The sequence below is a fragment of the Bradysia coprophila genome, assembly GCF_014529535.1.
Source record: "Bradysia coprophila strain Holo2 chromosome X unlocalized genomic scaffold, BU_Bcop_v1 contig_44, whole genome shotgun sequence".
In the NCBI taxonomy this organism is placed as follows: domain Eukaryota; kingdom Metazoa; phylum Arthropoda; class Insecta; order Diptera; family Sciaridae; genus Bradysia; species Bradysia coprophila.
In genome coordinates, this window is record NW_023503337.1 from 506,212 (window position 1) to 530,616 (window position 24,405).

Here is a 24,405-nt window from a genome sequence, read left to right on the forward strand (position 1 = left end):
TTCAACACAATATACCTTGTTAAAGTAGTAGTCTAAGCTTTCCAATGATACCGAATATGCCATGTATGATTCTCAGCAAGAACTATTTATATAAAGATTTTGCATCGAAATTTACAAAAATTACAAATTTATGTCTTTGAGTTACAGTTTCTTCAAAAATGAAATGCACAGTTTTTAGTATTTCGAGACATTTCAAAATTTCAATCTGTCAGATAGTAAAGGATGCGTTTAATTAACAGATTTGAAATTTGAATGGTTTTTTCCACAGCTACAGATTTTTGCATGTTAAGTTTCTTACATTTTTTGCAAATAGCATTTTAATAGTATGAAACTTAGATTTCGTCAGAAGAATTTGCGAACGGAAAAATGTAAATTTATTTTTAGTCTGAGTATTGTTCTACATCTATAATTTCTCTTAGATCGTGTCTTTATTCAAAGAAATCGATGGTGTTGTACAGCGGCTAACTGTTCAACTTCAATTAGCAGCAAAAAATCATCACGGAAAAAAATTCAATTATTCGAAGCAAATTTAATGTTGAAAATTTGGTTAGAATATTTAAATATTTGTCACAAATATTTCAAATATTTATGAGAAATAAATTCAAAATTATTTGTGACAAATATTTTAAATTATTTGTCACAATTTTTTTAAAATATTTATGACAAATAATTTTGAATTTATTTCTAATAAATAATTTAAATATTTGTTGCAAATTTATAAAATATGTGTCACAAATAATTTAAATATTTGTCACAATAAATTTGGAATTTATTTGTCACAAATATTTAAAATATTTATAACAAATAATTTAAAATTATTTCATATTTTATATATTTGTCACAAATAAATTGCGAATTTATTTGTTACAAATATGTACATATTTGTGCCAAATTTTTATATATTTGTAGAAAATAATTGTTGACAAATTTTTTTTCCCTGATGCTTATTCGTGTTTCCAATATCGTCACTTCAAGTGCTGATAAAACTTCTTGTAAAAAATTTGTTAAATGTATGAAGCAGACGGTCTTTCTACAGATTTGAGTATTCAAAGACCATCGATTTGTTTGAATAGAAACACGATCTAAGAGAAATCATAGATGTAGAACAATACTCAGACTCAAAATAAATTTACATTTTTCCGTCCGCGAATTCTTCCTACGAAATCTAAGTTTCCTACTATTAAAATGCTATCTGCAAAAAATGTAAGAAACTTAACATGCAAAAATATGTAGCTGTGGAAAAAATCATTCAAATTTCAAATCTTTTAATGCGCCGGGTAATTAAACGCATCCTTTACTATCTGACAGATTGCAATTTTGAAATGTCTCGAAATACTAAAAACTGTGCATTTCATTTTTGAACAAACTGTATGTCTTATCGACTTATGTGAGTTATCCGTCGTATAATATCTGCTTATTTTGCCATAATAAACATAAAAATAGAAATTTCGTTTTCAATGACCCTAAATTTGCCAGTAGCCCGACCTCGATGCAAAATCTTTATCATAAACAGTTCTTGCTGAGAATCATATATGGCATATTTGGTATCATTGGAAAGGTAGGAATTCAGGCTAACTTTAAGAAGGTATGTTGTGTTTAAATATTTTAACCGGCAAGGTATAGAAGCAGCCAAAGTTCACCGAGGGTAGCAAAAAAGTGGCTTTTCTGAAAATGTACCAAAATAGACCACTTTCAGCATCTTCCGCGGAGCCAGGCGACGATATTCCTAGTTCTATGAAACGGCTCAGCGGTTGCGCCTGCAACATGTGCCGTTGGATAGTACACGCCTCCCCTAACTCAGCTATGAAAAGAACCGAGATGGAAGTCGACATGTTTATTTAAAGTTCGTTCAGCCCCACCGTGTATTTTAACTGTAGTCTTCGCAATATACATTACACAGCTATATGGCAAGAAATGGGGGTGCTAAGTCCACTTATAGCTCTCACTCTCACACGCATATCAGGATTTTCCGTGTATGTACTGGCGAGTAGTTCCAGTTCATGACACAAGAATTATTAGTAAAATGCAATAAGTGAACGATTTTTATGATATGGGATTCATTGAAAAGATATAGAAGTAATTGAACACTACAACAAAAAAAAATATTTGGTCGAAATTGGCGTATACAATGCCCTACTATAAAATGCGCCGACATAGGGGTTAAAAGTGGTTAACCACATCGTGTATAGTATTTAGACATTAAAAGAATTGAAATAAAAAACTGAAACAGTCAATAAAGCTGCGAGAAGAATTGCGTTTGGGTACATACATCCATTTATGGTCGCCGAAGCGAGAAATGCCCGAAAACAATGGTAAAATTTTGTGAATTTGTAAATAAATTCTACATAATAGGCCCAATAGGCCCTGCAGGGCGTCCACTTGAAAGATGTTAACAATATTAAAGGTATTGGAAAAACGTAAACGTAGGGGGTACGAAAATTGCTAAAAAAAAGTTCAGACGTCTTTTATGGACCGCCCTAGCATAATAGTAGAGTATTGCATATGTCAAATAGAGTAGTTCTTAATCTAGTCGCATAACCTTCAAACAATGTAAAACTAAAAATGATGCGCTGTCATGGACTCTATCTTTTTCTATCACTATTTTATGTATGATTGTAGCTTGTCCTTATGGCCTCCAAATATTTTCTATGTTAATGCTTGGAGCAATGCTATGATTTTGATATCTTTCTTATGAACTCTCTTCGTGGCAATAACTTTTGTTCGATTACGATGTAAAATGTACAGCACATGTGGCAATGCCTCCTATAAAATGCAAGACGAATTAATGAGTGTTCATATTAGTTTAATATTATTAGCAACCAAAGTGTAACACGGTCAACATTTTATTATGGTAACGTTGATGCATATTGCCACGAATTTATACTATATTAACTCAACCAAAAAGCAAATTTGCAGCAGAATTTTACCAGTATGGCAAAGCTAATTTTATTTTAATAAAACAAAATTATTAATATGTTTTGAAGCATTCACCTATGTATACGTACATAAATCACAAAAATTTTGCACCAAACAACCATAATTTAATAAAGGCTGGTTTGACAATTTTCTGTCATTTTAATAGCTGCTGGTTGGGCTATGTATCCATATACTATAGCTATGTATCTATGTATGTAAGTATTAGTATGTGTACGTACAGATAAAATGTTTTGGAAGAGGTATGCTCATTTAGAGGTATAACACCAAACCAGATTTCTCTAAAAAGCAAATTCTGAGTGAAAACGGTGCGGCGCTTTTGCAGGAATATAGGACAACACCACCACCAACAACAATAAAATCGCGACAGTGCAAAAAGGGATGAGGTTTTTTTTAACGCACCAGTTTTATTGGAAAGGGGGATTCATTAAGCTCAATTGATTGTTTTGGTATTCAAATTTGTGGTGGTTTTTAGTATAAATAGGATCCTGTCGTTTAATGTTGGGGGATTTTTATTTTTCTTTTTTTTTCTTTTTTTTCTCTTCTTTTACTTTTAAATTAAATTTTCTTTTTCGGATATTACATCATTTAGGTAGAAGTTATTCGAAACAAAGTGTACCGATAAATTCTTGGAATTGAGATGAAAAATTATTAAGTAGGGTGTGAAAGTATTTTGATTGGAAATTATTTTGTTTGATTGTCGACGGAGATTAACAGAACACTGAATGTAGACATTTTCTGCGGTTATGTGTCGTTGGATAGAGGATTTCAATCAGCACGAGACAGTTGCGAAGCACTATTAACGGATTTTCTTACCACTTTTCTGTATTCAATTCCGATAGAATTGTCGGATGAAAAGTCCAGAATACTTTGGTGGAAAATATAAGAACAAAAGTTATTCATACTCTTCCGTAACGCACAAAGAATGAGTGATCGTTGTAACAACTGCTAAATAGAGTACTATTTTGTATGAAAAGTGTTCCACATTTGTTAGTGCTAAAATTTGTATGACACGCTGTATACTTTCAGGACCACTCATGCTTGAAGTGCATTGTTTTTTGGTAATGTTTGTTAACCAAAAGAATTGGTACGTTTCTTGATCGTGGCAATGAGAAATTACTGGTTGAAAGCTACTCAATTTATCGATCCAAATGCGACTAATAAGCGGTTATGTATTCTGTCGAACGTTTCGTAATTTTATTATTACATCATCAGCGATGAATGGAAAATGAAAATCGGTCGTTAACTGCATTTGGATCGATAAATTGAGTAAGTTACAACCAGTATTTTTTTGGTAATATTTAAACTGTTAATAGAATGGATATTATATGTCCAGAACATACTAAGTCTGCAGCTACACGACCATTTCCCGTCAAGTCTCTCAAAAAAGACTTCGGCCAAATGTCAACAATTTATGAAAACAGTCCAACGAACTTATAAAAATTGGTGAAATTAGGCGAAACTCAATGTAAATAGTTTCAATAAATTTCTCTAAATTTCACCACAGTTTTTCTAAAATAGGCTATGATAGACACAATTTTACAATCTAAAAAATACCGGATGCTAAAACTCAACTACTAGACACAGTAGAAATGATTTAAAATAAAAAATAAAAAATAAAAAACAAATCCAAAGACAAAAGACAACTTTTGCAGCTCGATGTTCTCAAAAGCTAGAACTACCTGCAAAGTAGCAGCCTTATAAGAAGCAGTTAAATCGATGCTTCTGAGAACCACATATCGAGCCATCGTTTCTCAGACACCATCGCTTTAACGAAAAGCTTTAATCGGCTCAGCCGGCGACTAAATGTGAATTACTTGAATTTATGTTTTTGGGTCGACATTATGAGTCTCATTCTGTTTGCAAGGGAAGTTTATAGTCGAAGACACCTTACCACATTTATTTTTACCTTTCGATTATCTGAGTTGGATTTGGAATCTCGAAAGATTTAAATAAAATCCGGCTGCAACCTTCTGCTCTGTTTGTTGCTTTATTAAATTCTCAAAAGCTTTAAATCTACCGCCAATTTTTGTTGTCTGTGTGTCATATTAATACGGAGGGTACTTGAAATGTAAATGACCGCAAGTTTGTATTAGATTTTCTTTATTTCTACGAAACTTTTCTTATTTTTAAGTTTTCGGTGTTTGCAAGTATAACATCAATTCTCTATTTTTTGCTGTTGAAAATTTCTGGAATGCATTCAAATGTCCCTAGTGTCTTTCCATGTTTGGCAATCTGCTTTATACTTTTCTTCTTTTCGGCTACATACGAAACGTTCTGTTGCGTGCAAGACGAAGAAGATCTTTAAAAAAATAAACCATTATATTGTTAAGCTGATAAAGGAGACAACGACATGCAGCAATGTAGCTAGTTTCGTTTACGTTTGCATGTAGGGATAAGTACAGCGACGAAATAAACTATTTCGCAAGAATTACATACGTGCAACATAAGAGAGTTTTTTTTTCTTCGATTTTGTTTATATTTAAATTCCTAGAAAAGAGTCATCGTTTCGAATATTTATGTTTTGGATTAGTGTGTATTTAAACAATGGTCACAGATAATCACTCATTGTTTTTGTCGAACGGAAGTAGTGTAACGAATTTTTGTATGTTACGCATGTGCGGTAAAACGTGTTTATCTTTGAGGGGGACGATATAATCCCCATCGAAGATATTTTATATGTTACAAATTCGCTCATATAAAATATGCATTCACATTACTTATTAACACAAAATATAGTGCGTCCCTGATTCCCTTCTTGTCAAGTAAGCAGCCTCCAATTAATATGTTCAGTTGAGAGTTTCTGTCTGTTGGACGAAGCCTGAGCTGATGAATTTTGCACATCTACTCCCCACGGCCGCTACACTAACAATAAAGGTAAGAAAAACGTAAGTAGATGTGACAGCAACTCTTACTAGTATCTTCGTTTTTGGCGGTATTTATACTGGATTTTTCAACTTTCATCCAATACATTGCACTTCGTATCTAATGAAGGTTTAAAAAAACTTTCCTAAGTTCACATTGTATGAGACACAAAAGTCCAAACTTTCATCCATAGTAACAGTAACAGTAATTTACATGCTACATGCGTCGAAAACCGTATACTTTTCATGTTTCAACGCCGTAAAATCCATTACATCACTCGGGATAAAACTGAAAAGTCTCGTTTTCGTGTGTTTATTAACCTCACCAAAATTCACCGAAAACTCTACTTTTTATCCCTAGTTATGTAAATGACTATTATTTCCAGGGTTCAGTACGTCGTAGTCGCAGTACAGTGTCTATAAAAGTTTCAAGAAGGTGAACCATTAAAATGTTTTAGACAAATTTGACTGCACTTTTTCGGTTATAATATACCAATGTAAACGTTACAGAATATTGTTTCACGTTTGTATACTCTCAAGATCATTGCCTGTTTCTCTTCTCAACAAAAGAAAAACTTGGAAAATTTTTGTTAAAAACTAAAATTTTTGACAAGACTTGGTTAATAAAACCTCAAAAAAAATTTGTTAAAACATTTTTGGTAGTGGACTTGCGTCACGCCCGCTCACTAACGTGCGGGCATGATTATATTTATCATCGAGAAGCTACAAAACATCTCTTTTCATTTCAACTTTTCGTAGATTGTTTCCAGAAGATAATTGAACTGCACAAATGGAAAAGTATACAAAATATGCGTATAATAGTTCGTCAATATTTTTTGCTTTTAGAACAGGGTCAGAATGCTTTACATACGTTAGTGAATGTTGCAGCCCGATCGGAAGGCTTCATGTAGATGACAATTAAAACTAAGTGTCAATTACATGCTAATGTCGTACGAAAGTGTAGAAAATGTAATAAATTGAACACCTTCCCAAGTGACGCTCATTTGAGCTTTTTTTGGTTTCTAAAAGACAAAATTTTTTCCGTTCTAAATTTCACTTCTTCGAGATGTGTGGCGCCGTAATGAGATTTTATTGGTTGTGGTTAAAGGTAGGGGCAATGTATGTATATCGTCCTAACATTACCACCTATAATATATTTCGATACCTTAGAGACGTATGATCATCATGATCATCTGATGACATTTTTTAACCTGTCACATACAGTATCTGTTATCGATAATGACGACAAAAATAATGACCAACTCTGGGTAATGTCGTCCTTTATATAGTAAAATTCATGTTAAAAAAATTGAACTACAAGAATTGAAATCAACAGACTAAAAAAATCTTTGATCGAAGGAAGTAATAGACCTGATAAGAATTCTGGACATATGTTTGCCGTATGTAACAGGTAAATCAGCGGCAACGCACACATTTTTTCCCCCATTCATTCTACACAACTCAAAATCATCAACTTATTTATGTTTTAGTACAAGTACTTACTTAAGCTCTCAAAGCTATACAAAATTCGATTTGTTATGCTTGGAAGAGCTTTTCTCCATTGCATATTTGCAAAAAAAAGACAACACAACACAACACAATGTGTATATAAGCATATCGCTACATATTTTCCCGATAATTTTCATATACAACCCGTGCTGTATTCTCGATTCAACTGTGTCCCGTCGAAACTCTGCACTATATCCCATTGATTAGGTTAGGTAACGCTCCATTTGCGTGCATAACAGCATCACAAATCCAATAAAAATGTCTCTGCACAAGAGTGAAGCCAAAATGGTTATATAATACTTTTGAATATAAATATGTTTTTTCATGGAGAGGATTTTCCCACACCCCGATACCATTCCCCTTACTGTTCTATCTAAATGTTTTACTTTTTTATCGAAATTGTGCTTTTGTGTATGTTTCAACGCAGTGATGTACTCCTGTTATCTACTCGGAATGCACAGAGCACATAGATACGGACATAGATAGATTTTATCTCAATGTGTAGGGAAAGGTGCTTGATCCTTTCCTCCCCTATTCGACGTAAATATATCTATACATAAAAATATGTACGCCGTGTTAGTTACCTAACTATTATATTAGATGTTTTCAATCTGTAATTTATGGAATTTTAATCAATTTTTCAATATCGCAGTTCTGTTGTGTTGTGTGAAAAAACATTAGATCTTGTTAAATTTATGACCTAACAACAACATGGTTGTACGAGATGTATCACTGTGCATCAGCATCGCGTTTTAATCGAATTATAGATCTTGTCATCGAGAATTGATGAATTTTAATTCGATTATTGATGCAATTATTATTGACAGGAATACAGGAATATATATAATCTGGAATGGCATATAGAGATGCCTGAATGCAAAGTTCCGGAAATAATTATAAAATGTTTTTTTGTATATTTTATATGCAAAGGTTTATATGACTTTTTTTACCGAGAATAATTCAGCAAATAATTCGATTATTGGGAACTCAGGGAGACTTGATAATGTAACCGTAGCTCAAGAAGTTTCTAATTCGGGCTAAAAATTTTGGAACTTTTTCAGAAATAAAATTCCCGATAATAATGAATATGGAATGAAGACACATTATATCGATCGATCGAAAGATATTATAATTACTAACAATATGTTAGTTTGAAATTGAGTCAATTTGTCAAAACTTCGAACAACTTAAAAACAAGCCATCGGCGGTTTTTGAAGGGTATATAGAAATTGAATCAGGGGACCCTCCTGAGTCATTTGCAACAAAAAAAAATCCTCGAAGTAATTATGTTTTCACACCAGAAATCATGAAAAATTGTACTGAGTGAGGGTGACCAAAATAGTTTTTGTTGGTGATATGCAACAAAAACTATTTTGGTCACCCTCACTCAGTACAATTTTTCATGATTTCTGGCGTGAAAACATAATTACTTCGAGGATTTTTTTTTGTTGCAAATGACTCAGGAGGGTCCCCTGATTCAATTACTGTATACCCTTCAAAAATCGGCGATGGCTTGTTTCCATGTTTCATACAACTTGGTCGAAGTTTTGGCAAATTGACTCTTAATTATAAATATGATTATGTCACAGCACTGCTACTAGCATGAACATAGAAAATATTCGGAGGCTGATGAAATCACAGTAGGCACTGCGTTTCTATTATACATATAGATGACTTGTTTTATTTGTATGAGTTAAAACATACAATACAAACAATCCTAAGCGGTAGCTCGTATCACTAAAGCCTCCAAATTTGACACTTGTCAATTCAGTGTTCATGCTAGTAGCAGAGCTGTGTTATGTATGATGTGAATGGTTGCACTTAAAATTTCTTCTGTCATTGACTTTAATGTAGATTTGTTTAGCCTAAAATGGTCGAAAATTATACATCGCCTCGCCAAATGTTCGTTGACAATTTTCATATCTTGTTCAAGATCGGTGACTTCATAACGGATCGTTGGGTCGATGATAAACGCTTTCTTCAATTTTGTATCAAAGCCGAATGAAATGAACAATCGAAGGTGCACCAGAAAATGTTTTCTGACCATGAGTACACAAATCAGATGATTGCATTGATCCGATTTTGTACAGAAAATTGATTCCAATTGATCATGTGAAGGCTTGTGTTGATCTTTTCCTTCGAATTATTTGATGCAGCAGAACACCATCTCTCTGACTCTCCATTTTGTGAATGTGGTGAATGCAAAGCATGGTACATCTACCACGAAACTGTCGCATTTATCGCTTCGACGGAAACATGGAGGAAATTAATAACATCAGTGCCAACGCGATTGACTGGTTAACTAACCTCGCGATAAATGTGTAATTTAAGATGTTGCATTAAAGTTTGAATCTGAATTATTGTAAAGTCATTAGAATAAATAAAAAAGCAGAACATTGATTTAATGAAATTATTTCGTTGTAAAACCGAAAGGTTGAATCTCAATGATTGACTAGCGTTGCTATGTTAAGCTTACTGAATTGTTTTGATTATACTAAATTTCTTTGACTTTGAAAATTGATTCCTATAACTTATGAAACAAAAAATTACGGAAAATAAAATGAAAGCAAAATAAAATGATCGAGTCTGGTTTTTGACGAGGGGTAAACCACTCTATTTTTTGACGTGATTAACATGATTAACATGATTAACCAGTGATTAACATGATGACGAATTGCTGATTAACCAACATTTGACCGGGGGAATCGTCGCAAAACTACAAATAAACGTAAAATATAGCGGTTAATCAATGTTAATCACCGATTAACCGTTTGGATTCACAAAACTTATGTTTCTGATTAACAGATTAACTGATTAACTATGTTAATCACAAAATAGTGGTTTACCCCTCGGTTTTTGACAATTAAATTTCAATTGTCAAAAACCAGAATCGATCATTTTATTTTGCTTTCATTTTACTTTGAATCCTTCAAAATAAAGGTGCTGCTTACATAATGCAAGTTTCTCTAATACTTAGCATACCTATCAACAAACATAACGTTGCAATCATTTTCACAGGAAAATAAAGTGGCAAAATTGGTTCTGCACATTAGCTTCGTCATGTACCAGTTTTGAGAATTTTCTTTGTTTTTTTTTTCTGAGGACTTTCCTCCAGTCTATTTTTTATTCGACTGACAGAGGATTTTCTAGTTTATCCGCCTTCGAACAGATTTATGCTTTGCGGCCTTAGTGACGGATCATCGCAACCTGATAAATCTAAATAAATTGATTGTTTTGAAATTGATATTGACCCGGTGACCTAAGAAATCTGTCCTACTTGTCAAATATTTCAATACAATACAGAACTTTCGTTGGGTCGTAATTTCCCTAATAAACCACCCTAATAAACTGCACAAAAAATAAGTTTTCAAAACTTTTCTTCTGCTCCCCATCTCCTGCTCTATATATACACGGTATTATGTTACGAAAAAAATCGTTAATTACCTCGCCTCTCAAACGTTAAATGTAGATAATTCAATTCTTTTTCAACCATTCACCGTATGGTTTTACCGAGTGAAACTCATTAAGGATGCACGTTTTGGTACTGTAGCGTATAATACGGTTTTTAATATAACACAACAACTTTATCAATATTTCTACTTCCATAAGTCAATTTTGATTTCCTTTTCAAAGAAAGGCATATAAATTTAAGTATGAAAACCTAATTTAAATGTAACATCATGAAGCGGGGAGAATCCGTTGGAAGAAATCATTACTAAAAGCCCATTGTATATGTTCCGTGAAAGAATATTTTATCATCTGTGCTTTATAGTGATACCATAATTGTATTGTATCGTAATTTAATGCAATTAACAACAACAATAACAACACAAAAAATGTCATGAAAACCCAATGAAGCGAAAGCGCATACAAAAAAGACAAAAACATTTTCTCAAACATCAGGTAGGATGTTGGAACATGCTGGCATAGATCCATGCGAAGTATAGGGGCTTTTGTTTCGTTTAAGATTATTTAAGCCGGGGCTTAGTCTTCACTTCAAATGAACACAATGTTTTAAGTCAACGATTTGCTTAGTAGCAGCCTTTCAAGGGACGAAAAAACGAAAAACATAATCGTCAGTTACGCTACCTTCAAATAAGAAATAACTCGAGTATAATGAGGTACGTTTCGGGGAAATGACTACATGAGTATCAGTGCCGGACAGGCTACCTGGCTGCCACTAACCTGTTGACAACACCTATTGGGCCGCTATGTATTTATGTCGCCTAGTCGCCATTTTCTATATACAACTAGGGACAGATATTGCCTTTTTTCTCTACAAGTCGCATCCTTTAGTTACAAATTGTCAAGGTATGAGTGAAGATGAAGATTATAACAAATTCCAACAAAAGCAACACTGGAACTTGCTATTTCTCTTCTAAATTGACACTGTTTCAATCATGCTCACGAGCGAGAAAGAAATGTCTTCCGTAACTGAAAGCTATTCTACTTCGCCTTATTTCCTCAGTGGTGAGGAAATAATTTATTCTCACACTTATAAAGAAAAAGACAATTTTGACGCACTCGAGTTTCTCGCCGATAGTGTGGAATAGATTATTTCATGTGTGGAATGTTGTTGACACTTGATCCAATTACAACAAAATTGAGAAAATTTCTACATTCTTGAAATTTTCTCATCTGAATTGTCACTTTGTGGTGAAATTTCCTATTTCCTATTTCCCCTTTGCACTAGCTACTTACATAACTAGAGAGAAAGTCTTGATGAAAACGTCGATTTTTGTTTTGTTTTATCAAAAGCACCCCAGAAGCATGTAAAACATGATTATACTTCAACTTTCGTAAGAGTAATTAGTCTTGCCAACAGAAAATATAACTTTTTAGAACAATATTGTTTCCAAATTGCAATCGAATTATAGGCATAATTTTTTTTTGTGCAAAATATGAAACCCTTTGAAGCGAACAATTTCGATTGACGGTACTACTAACAATGTTATTCATAGTTTCATGCTGTTATGGAAAATTAACTGAAAACATTTTATTTTACAATCGAATTATCAAAAGGTATATCTAAAACCTAAGCGAACAAAAAAAAAAATTAACAAAGAGCGAGGCGAAAAATAATAATAAAAAATGAATGCCAGCATCCTATCCATCCACTTTTTTTTAAATGTTACTAGGGTGAATCGATTTTCTTATTTTGAAAATTAAATTTCTTGCTCCAAGTAACCAAACCAAAACATTGTAAAAACTATCTGTACTGTGTACCTACCTAAGTTTTCCGATGATACCTCACTTGTATAATTTTTGTAGTGAAAATGTGTCACACCTGTCAATTGTTCATACAGCGGTTCTATTACAGCCAAGAGATATTCAAAAGTAGTCGGAAATATAAAAAAAATAAGAAAATTCGCCCGTCAAGGTGTAATGGCGGATGGCAGTTGATTATTAAAATGGAGCAAACGACCCACCCTAATGTACATTATGTTTTTATTATTATTTTAAAAGCTCTAGAGCATACAAAAATTGAATAAAAATAAATCGTTTAAAAAAAAATCAAAGCCATTCTATTTTCAATGCAGTACTGCACCGGCACATAGCTGTTTATAGAGATTACAGCTTTTTTCCCGAAAACAATAACTCTCATATATATTCGAATACATAATAGCTCAGCTTTATTTAGACTTATGCCCATTCTTCATGAGCAAGTGTACAACTCGTGCTGTGTTTGTATGTACGTAGAGAGCATAGCATAATTGATATGGATTTACGTTAGAAAATTAGCCGTGTAATGCCTCAGAAATTTGAATGAGAAATTTAACACCGCACCTGTTTTCTCGCAATCGAAACCCTTGGCATCTGCCGTAACTAAGTGTTGTGAAACGCGTTATACATCAGAAGTTTTTAGGAACAACCAAAGTTCTTTAATTAGTATCAAGCTAGTTTCAAGTTGTCACCCGATTCAATCAAAAAGTAGACGTCCACAAACTGGTAGTAAGAACTACACTACATTACTAGTAAGAACTACAATGTAGTTACTACATACATTCAAACCTAAATTTTTGGTGCTGTGTTAACTGGTCAAACGTAACAATTTTAACATCAAGACACAATAAGTGATCTTCTTCTGTCAGCAGTTTTCTTTTTTTTCTTCATCTATTCATCATCCCAACAAAAATCTCTTCGAGAAAAGTGTGACGCAGTCTTTGAAATACAATTTCTAAAATGAATGATATCGCTAGAGTTGACGCTTTCAGCTTCGTTACGCAAAAATTAAATTTTACACCCAATTAGTTCAAACAAGCTGGCTTAAGTTTTCTCATCATCTGCCAAATAATTTTTACAAAAAAAATTTAGACTGTAAACAACCAAAATTTTACCAAAAAAATCTGCGTCGCAAAGTGGCAGATGTTCAGGAACAGACCAGCAAGAAAATTTATCTACCACATGCGACGCAGATTTTTTTGGTAAAATTTTGGTTGTTTCCAGTCTAAATTTTTTTTTGTAAAAATTATTTGGCAGATGATGAGAAAACTTAAGCCAGCTTGTTTGAACTAATTGGGTGTAAAATTTTATTTTTGCGTAACGAAGCTGAAAGCGTCAACTCTAGCGATATCATTCATTTTAGAAATTGTATTTCAAAGACTGCGTCACACTTTTCTCGAAGAGATTTTTGTTGTGATATCAGTCGTTTTAGAAGTGTAGTCAACACTGCTTTTTATAACAGTTTACAGTTTTAATTCAAAAATTTTACGAAAATCGAAAATTTGACGAAATTTGAAAATTTGACGAAATTCAAAAATTTGATGAAATTCGAAAATTTGACGAAATTCGAAAATTTGACGTAATTTGACGAAATTCGAAAATTTGACGAAATTTGAAAATTTGAAAATTTGACGAAATTTGAAAATTTGACGAAATTTGACGAAATTTGACAAAATTCGAAAATTTGACGAAATTTGAAAATTTGACGAAATTTGAAAATTTGACGAAATTTGAAAATTTGACGAAATTTTATAATTTGACGAAATTCGAAAATTTGACGAAATTTGATAATTTGACGAAATTCAAAAATTTGACGAAATTTGAAAATTTGACGAAATTTGAAAATTTGATGAAATTTGAAAATTTGACGAAATTTGACGAAATTCGAAAATTTGACGAAAATCGAAAATTTGACGAAATTCCAAAATCTGACGAAATTCAGAAAATTTGACGAAAATCGAAAATTTGACGAAAGCAATTCTCTATCTGCCACCATTCAAGAAATATCTCCAAAAGCCCAATTGACCCACCCATTTCCAACTTTCGACATTTTTCACATATGCCCCTCTGTTCTACTCGTAAAACTCTGAGACTTTGCCGAAGAAAGTAACTCTCTATCTGTCACCATTCAAGAAATACCTCTAAAAACATAATTGACCCACCCATTTCCTACTTTCGACATTTTTCACATATGACCCTCAGTTCTACTCGTAAAACTCTGAGACTTTGTCGAAGAAAGTAATTCTCTATCTCTCATAACCCAAAAAATATTAGTCCTTTCATCCTACGCTCGAGTAGCTCAAAATCTCACTCTAATCACTCTAGCTCAAACGAATCTGCCCCGATTTTTTTAATTATTTTTTTGTTCGAATCGTGTTACGAATACCTTTCATTTGATGGGTCGCACGCCTCTGTAGGTTTCAATACAGCTAAGCTACAGCCGAAAACGCGTTCCCGACCCTCGAAAACCACACTCAGAAACCACTTCGAGGCCAATAAAACAAAATTCTGGTTTTTCCTGGGGTAATGGCGTATCACATTTTCATTTTTATGCCCACCCTGAGGTTCCTGCAAAATTTCATGGAGATTGGCTGACTAGTTTCCGAGATCGACCGTCGATAGATAGACAGATAGACAGATAGACAGATAGAAACATACAGAGTAAGTTGAAAGATTTTGATTGTTTGGAAAACGTTAATTTGGTGCATTTTCTATCAAAGTGACCAACTTCAAAACGATGTATCTCCGGCAATTTTAAAGTTACATAGTCGAGTGATAGCTCGTTTTGCTCGTATTTGAAGCGCGAGTAAGATAGAATAGGATTTGTGGTGATACAGGCCAAAGGAAAGAAACTTAAATTCTCGCCTATATATAGTTGCCGCGTCTCAAAAAAAATTCTTCGTTCTTTTTTTGGAAATTAGACTGCGTCAAGTCCTCCGCTATCGCTCCGGACATGATTTTATACATATCGGCATCGGCTAACTTATATGATATGTTTTATCGTCAGTCGTATACAGTGTTTAAGGAGAGCGAAAACCAGTTAAATTTAATTGGTCTCGGGGTCAGCTGTCAAATATTCATCAATGAAAAAAGAAATTGATAGTTGAGCCCAGTTTAAATTTGTATGTGATTTCTCTCATTTTGACGTGTGACCCCGAGACTAGTTTAAACAAAGTGGTCAAAAATCGCTCTCCTTAAACACTGTATAAATAAGTTGCCGCGGCGGCGTAGACAGTGCGATAATTCTATGTGACAAGGAAAACGTTAAAAAATCAATCAAAACTGATCACCCAACCTTTCTTGTCGAACCAAAATTGATGTATCGACCTTTGTTGCTGGTCTCCGGTTATCGACAAAGTTTAACTGAATTTTTCACGTCTCCAACTGTATTCTATAGGTGAACGAAAATGTTTTTAAACTTATTTTGCAAAAGCTTTCACTAAAACTGAATAGAATCTATCTGTTAACAGGAAATAAGAATTACCGTTCAATCTCGTAACAGCTACGTTATATTCATGTATTTTCGTATCGGTTAATATTTACATAAAATTCTCTACTAAGGCAATGTAATATTAACAATATATAGACGGCACATATATATATATATACAGGTGATGCGCTCCCGCCCAAAGGACCTGATTTTACGATTTTGTGTACCGGATATAAGCATCCGTAATGAACAATTTGCCACAAAATTAAATGGCAGCGAAATGTAGTTGGAATAACATATATACTTGAATATCGAAAAAGGTTGAACATCAGACTAGACATGGAGTTACTTTGTATTTTAAAGAGATTATTTATTTCGAACTCGACATTTTTGGATGTCTGGCGTATGTCAACGTTTATGTACAAATTCATAAAATCATTTAAAGGTGAAAAGGAAATATATTTTTTGCGGAGCAGACCTAATCGATACTCAAGGAAGTAGTCAGTAAATTTTCGTGTCCAAAACTTTTCTAATGATTCGGTTGATGATATTCTCCGCATATTTTATTCACCTATTTAGTGGGGTACCGTTTCTTTTGGCAATTACCGACAAATTAATCGAAAATAACAAACTTTGATAAACATCTCTAATATGTTTACAATATGTTCCTGAGATTTTTTTAAACGTTTGCAAGACACACTGTTTTGTATACTTTCGTACTGCGGACGGATCGTAGCAATATGCTATGATGAACAAAATGAATGTTAAAACCAATGAAAGAAAATGCGCCATCGGACATTAGTACACTTCAATTGTAGAAATATAAGTTATATTTACATGGCTCTTGCCATAGCATCTGCAACCAAGCAGTAGAACAGATTTTCCAAGAGGGACCTGCGTGCGTTTACAACCCTACTATGTTGTCATTATAAAAGATGAGAGTTGCCAGTGTACTATATTTTGGACACAAATGCTCCAGTTGTTGACAGTATTTTGGTTTCGATAATTAAATGTTTCATCATCGAATTGTTTATTGACAAATTGTCATTAAAGAATAATATTTGACAATTATTAGTGCGAATAAATCTCTCATTAAATTTATACTTGTGGCGATTCAAAAAATGTTCTTTATTTTGTTGCAGATCATATTAGAGAGGCTAGATATCAGTTTAAAAACTCTTTTATAGTGCTTACTACAGTGCTATGCTCTTGCAGCTGCTTCGGATAGCTTTGAAAGTGCTGTGGAACAAATAAAACTGTTGATACATAAAGTATGTAACAATTTACTCGAGCGGTTCACGGTCCTCGTTTTGATCTGGCAAAACTTTGTTGGAATTTCCTGTTTACTCCAGAGGTTAACACTACGCTTTTCATGTGTGCGAGGTGTGATTAACCGTTTTTCTCCATCAAACAAAAACATCAATGTGTAAGTAACACATATGTGTTATCTGTACCTTCTTTAGCAAAAAAAAACTTCGTTTTGACGCTGTCAAAACACCACCTTATTCCTTTGTTCGTAGAATCTACCACCTTAAATGTAGTTGGGTAGCTAGAGAGGGTATTGGTTACACCATTTTTCAAAACAAAAACAAAGGTGACAGCTGGGGTAGAAAATGTCTCTTTTCTACCTTGTCGAAACATGAGGGGAGAAAGAACTTATTTTGAGCTGAATCCATGCTGTGACCTCCTAAACCTAAACCAATTCTGCAATTCTTCCTAGTGATGAAAAGAACTATTTTCGATCCTGGGGATCGTATGTTTTTTGTAATTACGTTTCATTTTGGATCTGCACTTCGATCTATTTCTGTTTTCCCTCGTTCACTAATGTTTTCCCCGCTGAACTTGTGCTGTTTCCCGAATTAATGGTAGTTTATTAGTTCACTGTTAGTCCTATGTGAATCTTTTGCTTGACCGTCAATATTGTCTTTTACCGAAAAATAGTCTAACACATTATTAGAAAAACAATATAGACTACAGCCAAAGCACCTAGCAGGGTAGTAGAAAAAAATTAAGTAGTACTTTAATCGAAGTATGCGAATATTTCTTTACCTTTTTTTCCTAATGTCGTTGCAAAATTACCATTAAGGCTGCTAATGGTATTGTTGGTATCAAAATACTACTCTATTTGACGTGTAAAAACCTCTATTACCCTGCTAGGTGCTTTGCTACAGCTTAGACAAATAGAATATTACAAATTTTCTGCAGACTACAGACTGAAAAAAACGTCAAATTTAAAAATAAAGAAAAAATGATCAACACAATTGGGTTTGTGTATCTTTTTTCCGCGTTTTAGACGCGTGATTTTTATTTTCTCTATACGAGATTCTATTTATGTTTTGCAAATATTTTGTGAGATTGTTATAACAATTCAGCTAATTTGCAGCAACAAGCAAAATTTCATAGCTTTGATATAGTCAGCGCAAATACTTTAAAGATGTATTCTGATTATAACCTTCAACAATTCATATGTCCAGTCCAGTGGAGTCGATTTTCATTGTTATACCAAAATTCGAACTACATATTGCTCGTTATGTACGTTTTAGGTGTCAATATAACAATCGTAGCAAATCATCGAAATATAATTCGTTAATCTGATCGTTAAAGAGCAGATACTGATGTGATCTTATATCACTTATCACGTATTACGACCAAAACATTATTTTCTCGATAAATAGTGTGGAAGGAAGGCAATTATCGCCTCTTTAAAACTGTGTTTGCTTAAGTCTGTAAAATCTCACTAATGGTCACTTTATTTAAACTTATTTCGACGCATAAATTTTAGTCTATTGTCGATATTTACAACAAGTTCAACCAATAATTTCAGTAGTGAACCTGGGATTTTTTAGTAATAAAATCGCAGGAATCGGTGTCGTAAATTATGGACGTTACATTTGCTATGGATACGCTGGAAGAGGGAACCGAATTAGAACCGAACAGGTTAATATTCCGTTTCTGAACATGTTAAATTTATTGTCAAATTTCTTTAAGATTTTTTTTGTGTTGTCTGGAACAAATATGTTGGCATGGGATACACTTATTTTCGCGAGGAGCAGAATAGTTATTTACTCGACGATTCTTTTAGTGAATAATGCTGTAAATCAGTCCAAGTTTTTCACTGTACACCATTTTCTTGTAAACTGTTGAGTTGACTTTCATCAAGGCAGATTTGTGAATGATACATTTCCACATGACTGCAAAATGGCCATTCCATGCTAACGAGCCGAAAACGTTTCAGTCTTTAAACGCTTAATCCTGGGATCAAAACCATCTACTAAACTCGGTATAGACTCTACCGTATAGTAATGTAAATTTTGTTGATCCTTACATAGTGCTTTTGACTTGACTTGACTCGAGAGGAACAGCGCAGAATTACGGTTAAATAGCAATTTTGTTTTTGAAAAGTCAAGTAAATAATGGATGAATGTCCCGTAAATGCCCAGAAAGACATTATCAAAGCAATTTTGTGGATATGGTGTCATACGATTTTCCTCCCGCCTGCACACTATTAAAATTTTTCTATCGGAACAAGTAGTGTCACAAAACTGTCCTAGTAGGAAATTATCTCACAACAATTAGGGCAATTGCCTCCAGAGTCCAGACATTAAGAAATGTGTGAAATGTGTGTATCAAAGTAAAAACGAAAATCTCAAAAATTCATGCTGGTTTACAATTGTTTCATTAAAGGCATTGCCAAGAAGTGTCTCTTCTTATGCCACCAGAAATGCATGGTTCTTTGCAACCATCGCTTCCCGGCAGTCGTAGAATGACCGTCGACCAAAGCATAGAGTCATTCAATGTTTCCAGAAGACAATCAACTGTGGTGACAGCAACAATACGTCGTCAATCACTTGGAGTAATGGCACAGAGACGTCTTTTGTTAGAGTATGTTTAGAACTCCTCTCAAAGACAATTACAGCCATTTTAACAAGCAAAAACTTTAGAATGCTTCAAGGTCGGATCGAAAGTAAGGGATCGCTACGGTCGGACGAAGGTCGGGTAAAAGAACCAGATCCAGATTACGAATTTAGGATGCGCAATCGTCGATCTGGAGACGATGCACTGTCGACTACGTTATCTGCTTTTTATGCAAAGTTTCTAGTTGTCTTGGGCATTGCTTTTCCTGTCACCGATATATTATCTCAGAAAGCGCCGCCATCATTTTACCAAGGATTCTACTTGTATTTATATATTGGAAGCGTTGCCTTTGTGGTTTATATGTATGCTGGACATTTACGCACCAGAGCACTGTTTTCAATGATTGATTCTTATCGTAAGGATACGCTAAGCTTACAGAAGTTCGGAATGAATATTGTAAATTCCTTCTAAATTGTAGAGGACGATAAAAAAGCGCCGATCATAAAAAAGACAACCGTTCGTTATGGCAGTTTTTATTTGCGGGTAGGTGCAATTGCTTTCGGTATTGGCAGTATGGTGTATTCAGGACTGGAATTCGGGCAATATTTCGAATTGAAAGGTACAACACTCTAATGCATCGCATCAGAAGTACTAATCCACAAATTGATAATGTGAATTTAGGCGATGTTGGATGTCAAAATGTGCTGATCGCACTCACACCAGCCGCTCGAACCATACTATCAATTGTTCAAATGCAATTTATATTTTTAAATACCAAAGACTACGAAATGGATCGCCAGAAGACCATCGCTAGGTTTGGACTTATGCATATGGTGGCCACAAATCTCTGTGAATGGCTTTATGTTATAATTGAAGAAACGAAACATGAAATCTTTCATTTAGAACAACATCATTCGTCCCACTGTAAGTTTAGTTGATTTTTTTACAAATATTTACTTAAACTTAGTGACATCTATCGTAAATGAAGTGGTCATCAGTGAGTCGTAGTCAAGAGACAAATTATGACTGCAATGACATCGGTTACCGACAATGCCGACTATCGAGTTTCTTCTACCTAGGAAGAACAATTTTAATATCCAATCTACTACTTCGTTTATTCGTTTATTTAAACACAAATTTTCAAAGTGCAACAGTACGTTGCTGCTATAAGGAAGCATAAAAGAGACGTGTACGTACCAGTAGCTTGTATAATATGAAACGTATGCAAATTCGGAAGTAGCATATAACGCTAAACAAAAAAATATTTTCACGAATCATAATTTACATACAAAGTGTAGCGTGATTGGTTTGCAATACCCAGTCAGGTGTCTTGGGATGAAGACTCTTCAGCGAATATATATTGCCAATATATAACTCTGCTCCATGAACTGTACGTCATCTGGTTCTCAAAACAACTGAGTAATGAGTAACCAAACAAATGAAGAAAATCGAGTAAAATTGAGTGCTCTTTAAAACTATATCCGTTAAGTAACATTCAAATGCATGAAGCACAAAACGACAAAAAGATTTCAATAATTTAAGTCAAACTCAAGTTTGATCAGTCCAGAGACAGTCTATCATTGGACTCAACCTCGTTCAATTTATTTTCAGTGACCGACCAGTTGCACAACATAACAAAGAGAGCAACGGCATCAGAAATTATCGTCGAATGCCGCAGAACCAACATTATGGGAACTTTAATACAGAATTCATCACCATTTCTGTTTCCCTGCACTATCGAATATTCGCTAATTTGTTCAGGTTTGGTGCTTAAAATACGTTCAGCGGAACGACGTCATTAATCGGGAATTTCAATTTTATGTGCAGTCATACTTTTCGAAATGTGGAAACATATTCGAGGAGTAGATAGTGAGAAGCCGAGAAAGCGGAAAATTTCGACAAACGAAAAGGGTGCGCACACATTTTCGTTGGACTGTTCACGGGCGCACAGGGGAATGTTTGCTGGCATTTTGGTGATTGTAGTGGGAATCATCAGTTTAATTATGTTCTACGTATTGAGCGCCGAGCCACAATACCACAATTTGGCCACATTAGAAGTGACCATATCGGAAATGATTCTGTATATTGTAACGACGGCTGGCGTTGGTCTTGCATTTCTGAAGATGAGAGATTTGAAATTTAGCAAACCGAAAGGAATACCATTAGACTGTTTGCTGCTGTTGTTGGCACAGAGTGGAGTCTACATCTACTCAATGTTCAGGTTTGCATAATGAATTCACATGCTCCATTAGATGGAATGTAATAAGATTTCCCAATGTGCTTCAATTTTGCAGCATCATTGGTTGTTATTTCTCCGTTTATTATGAGCCAGAAAATGACCACGGTGGTGTCCACGGGATATTTGCTGAACTGTTTGCACTGCTGCAAACGTCGTGTCAAACCATTTTTATACTGAATGCCTGGCACCGGCGAACCCGAACTCCACAGCAAAACCGCATTAAACCGGGCAGAGAAACAATAACTTTTCTGTTGGTGTCGAATATGGCGATGTGGTTTCTAAACACTTTGGTAAAGAATCGTGCAATGTTTCGACCCACGCATTTGAGATTTTTCGGTTTGTGGGCATGGACGATTATCACACATGTGTCGATGCCGTTGGCAATATTTTACCGATTTCATTCAACAATTTGTCTGTTTGAAATTTGGAAAACTTCGTACAAAGTTCGAGTGGAAAATTCTGTTTAACATGAAAAATGCATCCGATGCGAAACAATCACTTCTGCCAAAACTTCTCCATGAATCGAATAACGAGCGACTTTACTTCATTAGCTATTATGTGCATCTAATTATACCATATTTAAGCGACCAATTAGTTTTCATTTTAAATATTAATATTCAAACATTAAAGAACAACCGAAAGTTCGACGCAATGTGTAGTCGGAAATAATTTATGGCAATATCGCTTTTAAAGAACACAACCGATACGGAATAATTAGGCAGTTATATTGCGCCTCTGTACAACAATGATCTTAATTGTTTCTCAGGGACACATTTAAGTGCATTGAGAACAATGAATTCTATAATTAATTGAAGTTCACACTTTCACTACTTACATAATGTCATTGCCTCAGTTATCTTATTAATTGTTTTAGACAGCTATTGTGTCTATGACAAAAAGAATATTTACTTTATTAATAATAATCAACTAGTGCTTAGCCTCTGCGTATAGGGTGACTCGCTATCCAATTGGAATATAATTTTTACAACTTAAAGCGCTGTCCGATCAATATGTGCTTACATAGTCAGAGCACTTACTCAGATGTAGAAATAGTTATTTGTTTACCCAAGTGACAAAATAGGAAATTTCAACAAGAGCAATGTTTGAATTCTGCTGGTAAGTACGTGTGAAGGTGAATGAATTTGAGAGATAATAAATAAATGAAGAGAGTCGTCAACAGAAATCAATTTTGTCTTGATCTATTGAGGGGAGAAAATAAGGTTGATCACACCGCACGCATGAGAAATCTATTGAATATTAATTAAGTCACACGAGAATCTGTTGCGTCTTTTCGCTCAGGGACTATTTTTGGGGAAGAATTTTCTTGAATTTTTCGTCATTTTTAGAAAATGTTGAAAAATGGTATAATATTCCTAAAATGCCGAAACCAAAACTCTGTAACCCCCAAAAGCAATAATATTGTGTAAGCAAAAACACATCAAAAAGTGAACGCAACGACTGTTCATTTAAAATTCTAGGATAATAACAATGGCACCACACACACCGCTAAAGAATACCCCGAAAACGTCTCTGGCTTCTCTTTAGATATCGAAAAAATTTCTGTGGGACTCTAATGAGTCTAAACTCAATTTTTGTTGTGCGAAATAAAATATTTTTTGTATTATTTTCACAGAGTGTAGCTTCTCTCTTTCAACGCGCCACATTTACATTTGCATTTTTATTTTAACCACCTATTCCTAGAAGCCGATCGGTACGATGCAGAAGAAATATTTCTTCCGTAAGCGCTCTTACACTCTCATGTATTGTAATAGGAAAGGGTGTCCAGCAAATTCAATTTTTGCTCAATATTTTTGTAGCCTTGTCTGTACAGTGCGTGATAAAACATAGTTGTTTCTTGACCTTTATATCATTAGTTACAGTATCGAAAGATAAAATGAAACATCTAATTATATTGTAAATTGTCATCACACACATAAATAGTAAATACATTCGGTGTCTACACGCTTCTCAAATTTAAGCAATTATTTATTCTACATTTCGGAAGGAAAGTATGGTAAGTGTACCAAAAGTAAACAAGAATGTTTTGTTGGATAAATAACAAACCACCGAGGGGTAAACGACTAGACAAAATCGTGGTACACGCATATCCACTACTCCTATTAGTCTGAAAGTCAATTTAATTTACCTAAAAATGCATTTTCTCTTACACTTAACTAAATTTTGTTAGCAAGAAATTCATGTGTTCGATTGTTTTTAAGTTCCACACTTCCATCAATTGCCCACTTGTATGATGTGTATGTTACATCAGTTGTCTGATGACTCTACGCGTGCTTGTAGAAACAGTAAATCCAAAAGTCAATGCGAACCATATTAAAATATAACAATGTAGA

At 34.1% G+C, this 24,405-nt stretch overlaps 1 protein-coding gene across 2 annotated transcripts; it reads left to right on the forward strand.

Annotated features, from left to right (window-relative positions):
• Positions 1–535: 535 nt before the first annotated feature.
• On the forward strand, positions 536–23,064 carry LOC119069998 (proton channel OtopLc-like). 2 transcript variants are annotated; one of them, XM_037174250.1, is made up of 11 exons: positions 536–546; positions 6,885–6,893; positions 16,849–16,853; positions 18,770–18,897; positions 19,645–19,842; positions 19,902–20,230; positions 20,294–20,434; positions 20,497–20,739; positions 21,427–21,576; positions 21,643–22,036; positions 22,110–23,064. In XM_037174250.1, the coding sequence occupies exons 4-11, from the start codon at positions 18,839–18,841 to the stop codon at positions 22,519–22,521; spliced, it is 1,926 nt and encodes a 641-aa protein (XP_037030145.1). In that variant the 5' UTR covers positions 536–546; positions 6,885–6,893; positions 16,849–16,853; positions 18,770–18,838; the 3' UTR covers positions 22,522–23,064. The 2 variants fall into 2 exon arrangements, with proteins under 2 accessions (XP_037030145.1, XP_037030146.1); XM_037174251.1 differs by lacking the exons at positions 536–546; positions 6,885–6,893; positions 16,849–16,853 and adding an exon at positions 18,661–18,682 and having other exon boundaries at positions 18,821–18,897.
• Positions 23,065–24,405: the final 1,341 nt, after the last annotated feature.

Coding starts and splice junctions, on each gene's coding strand:
- LOC119069998 (XM_037174250.1), top strand. CDS start 18,839: ATGGACGTTACATTTGCTATGGATACGCTGGAAGAGGGAACCGAATTA. Junction 20,231..20,293: donor TTCAATGATTGATTCTTATC/GTAAGGATACGC, acceptor TCTAAATTGTAG/AGGACGATAAAAAAGCGCCG. Junction 22,037..22,109: donor TACATCTACTCAATGTTCAG/GTTTGCATAATG, acceptor TCAATTTTGCAG/CATCATTGGTTGTTATTTCT.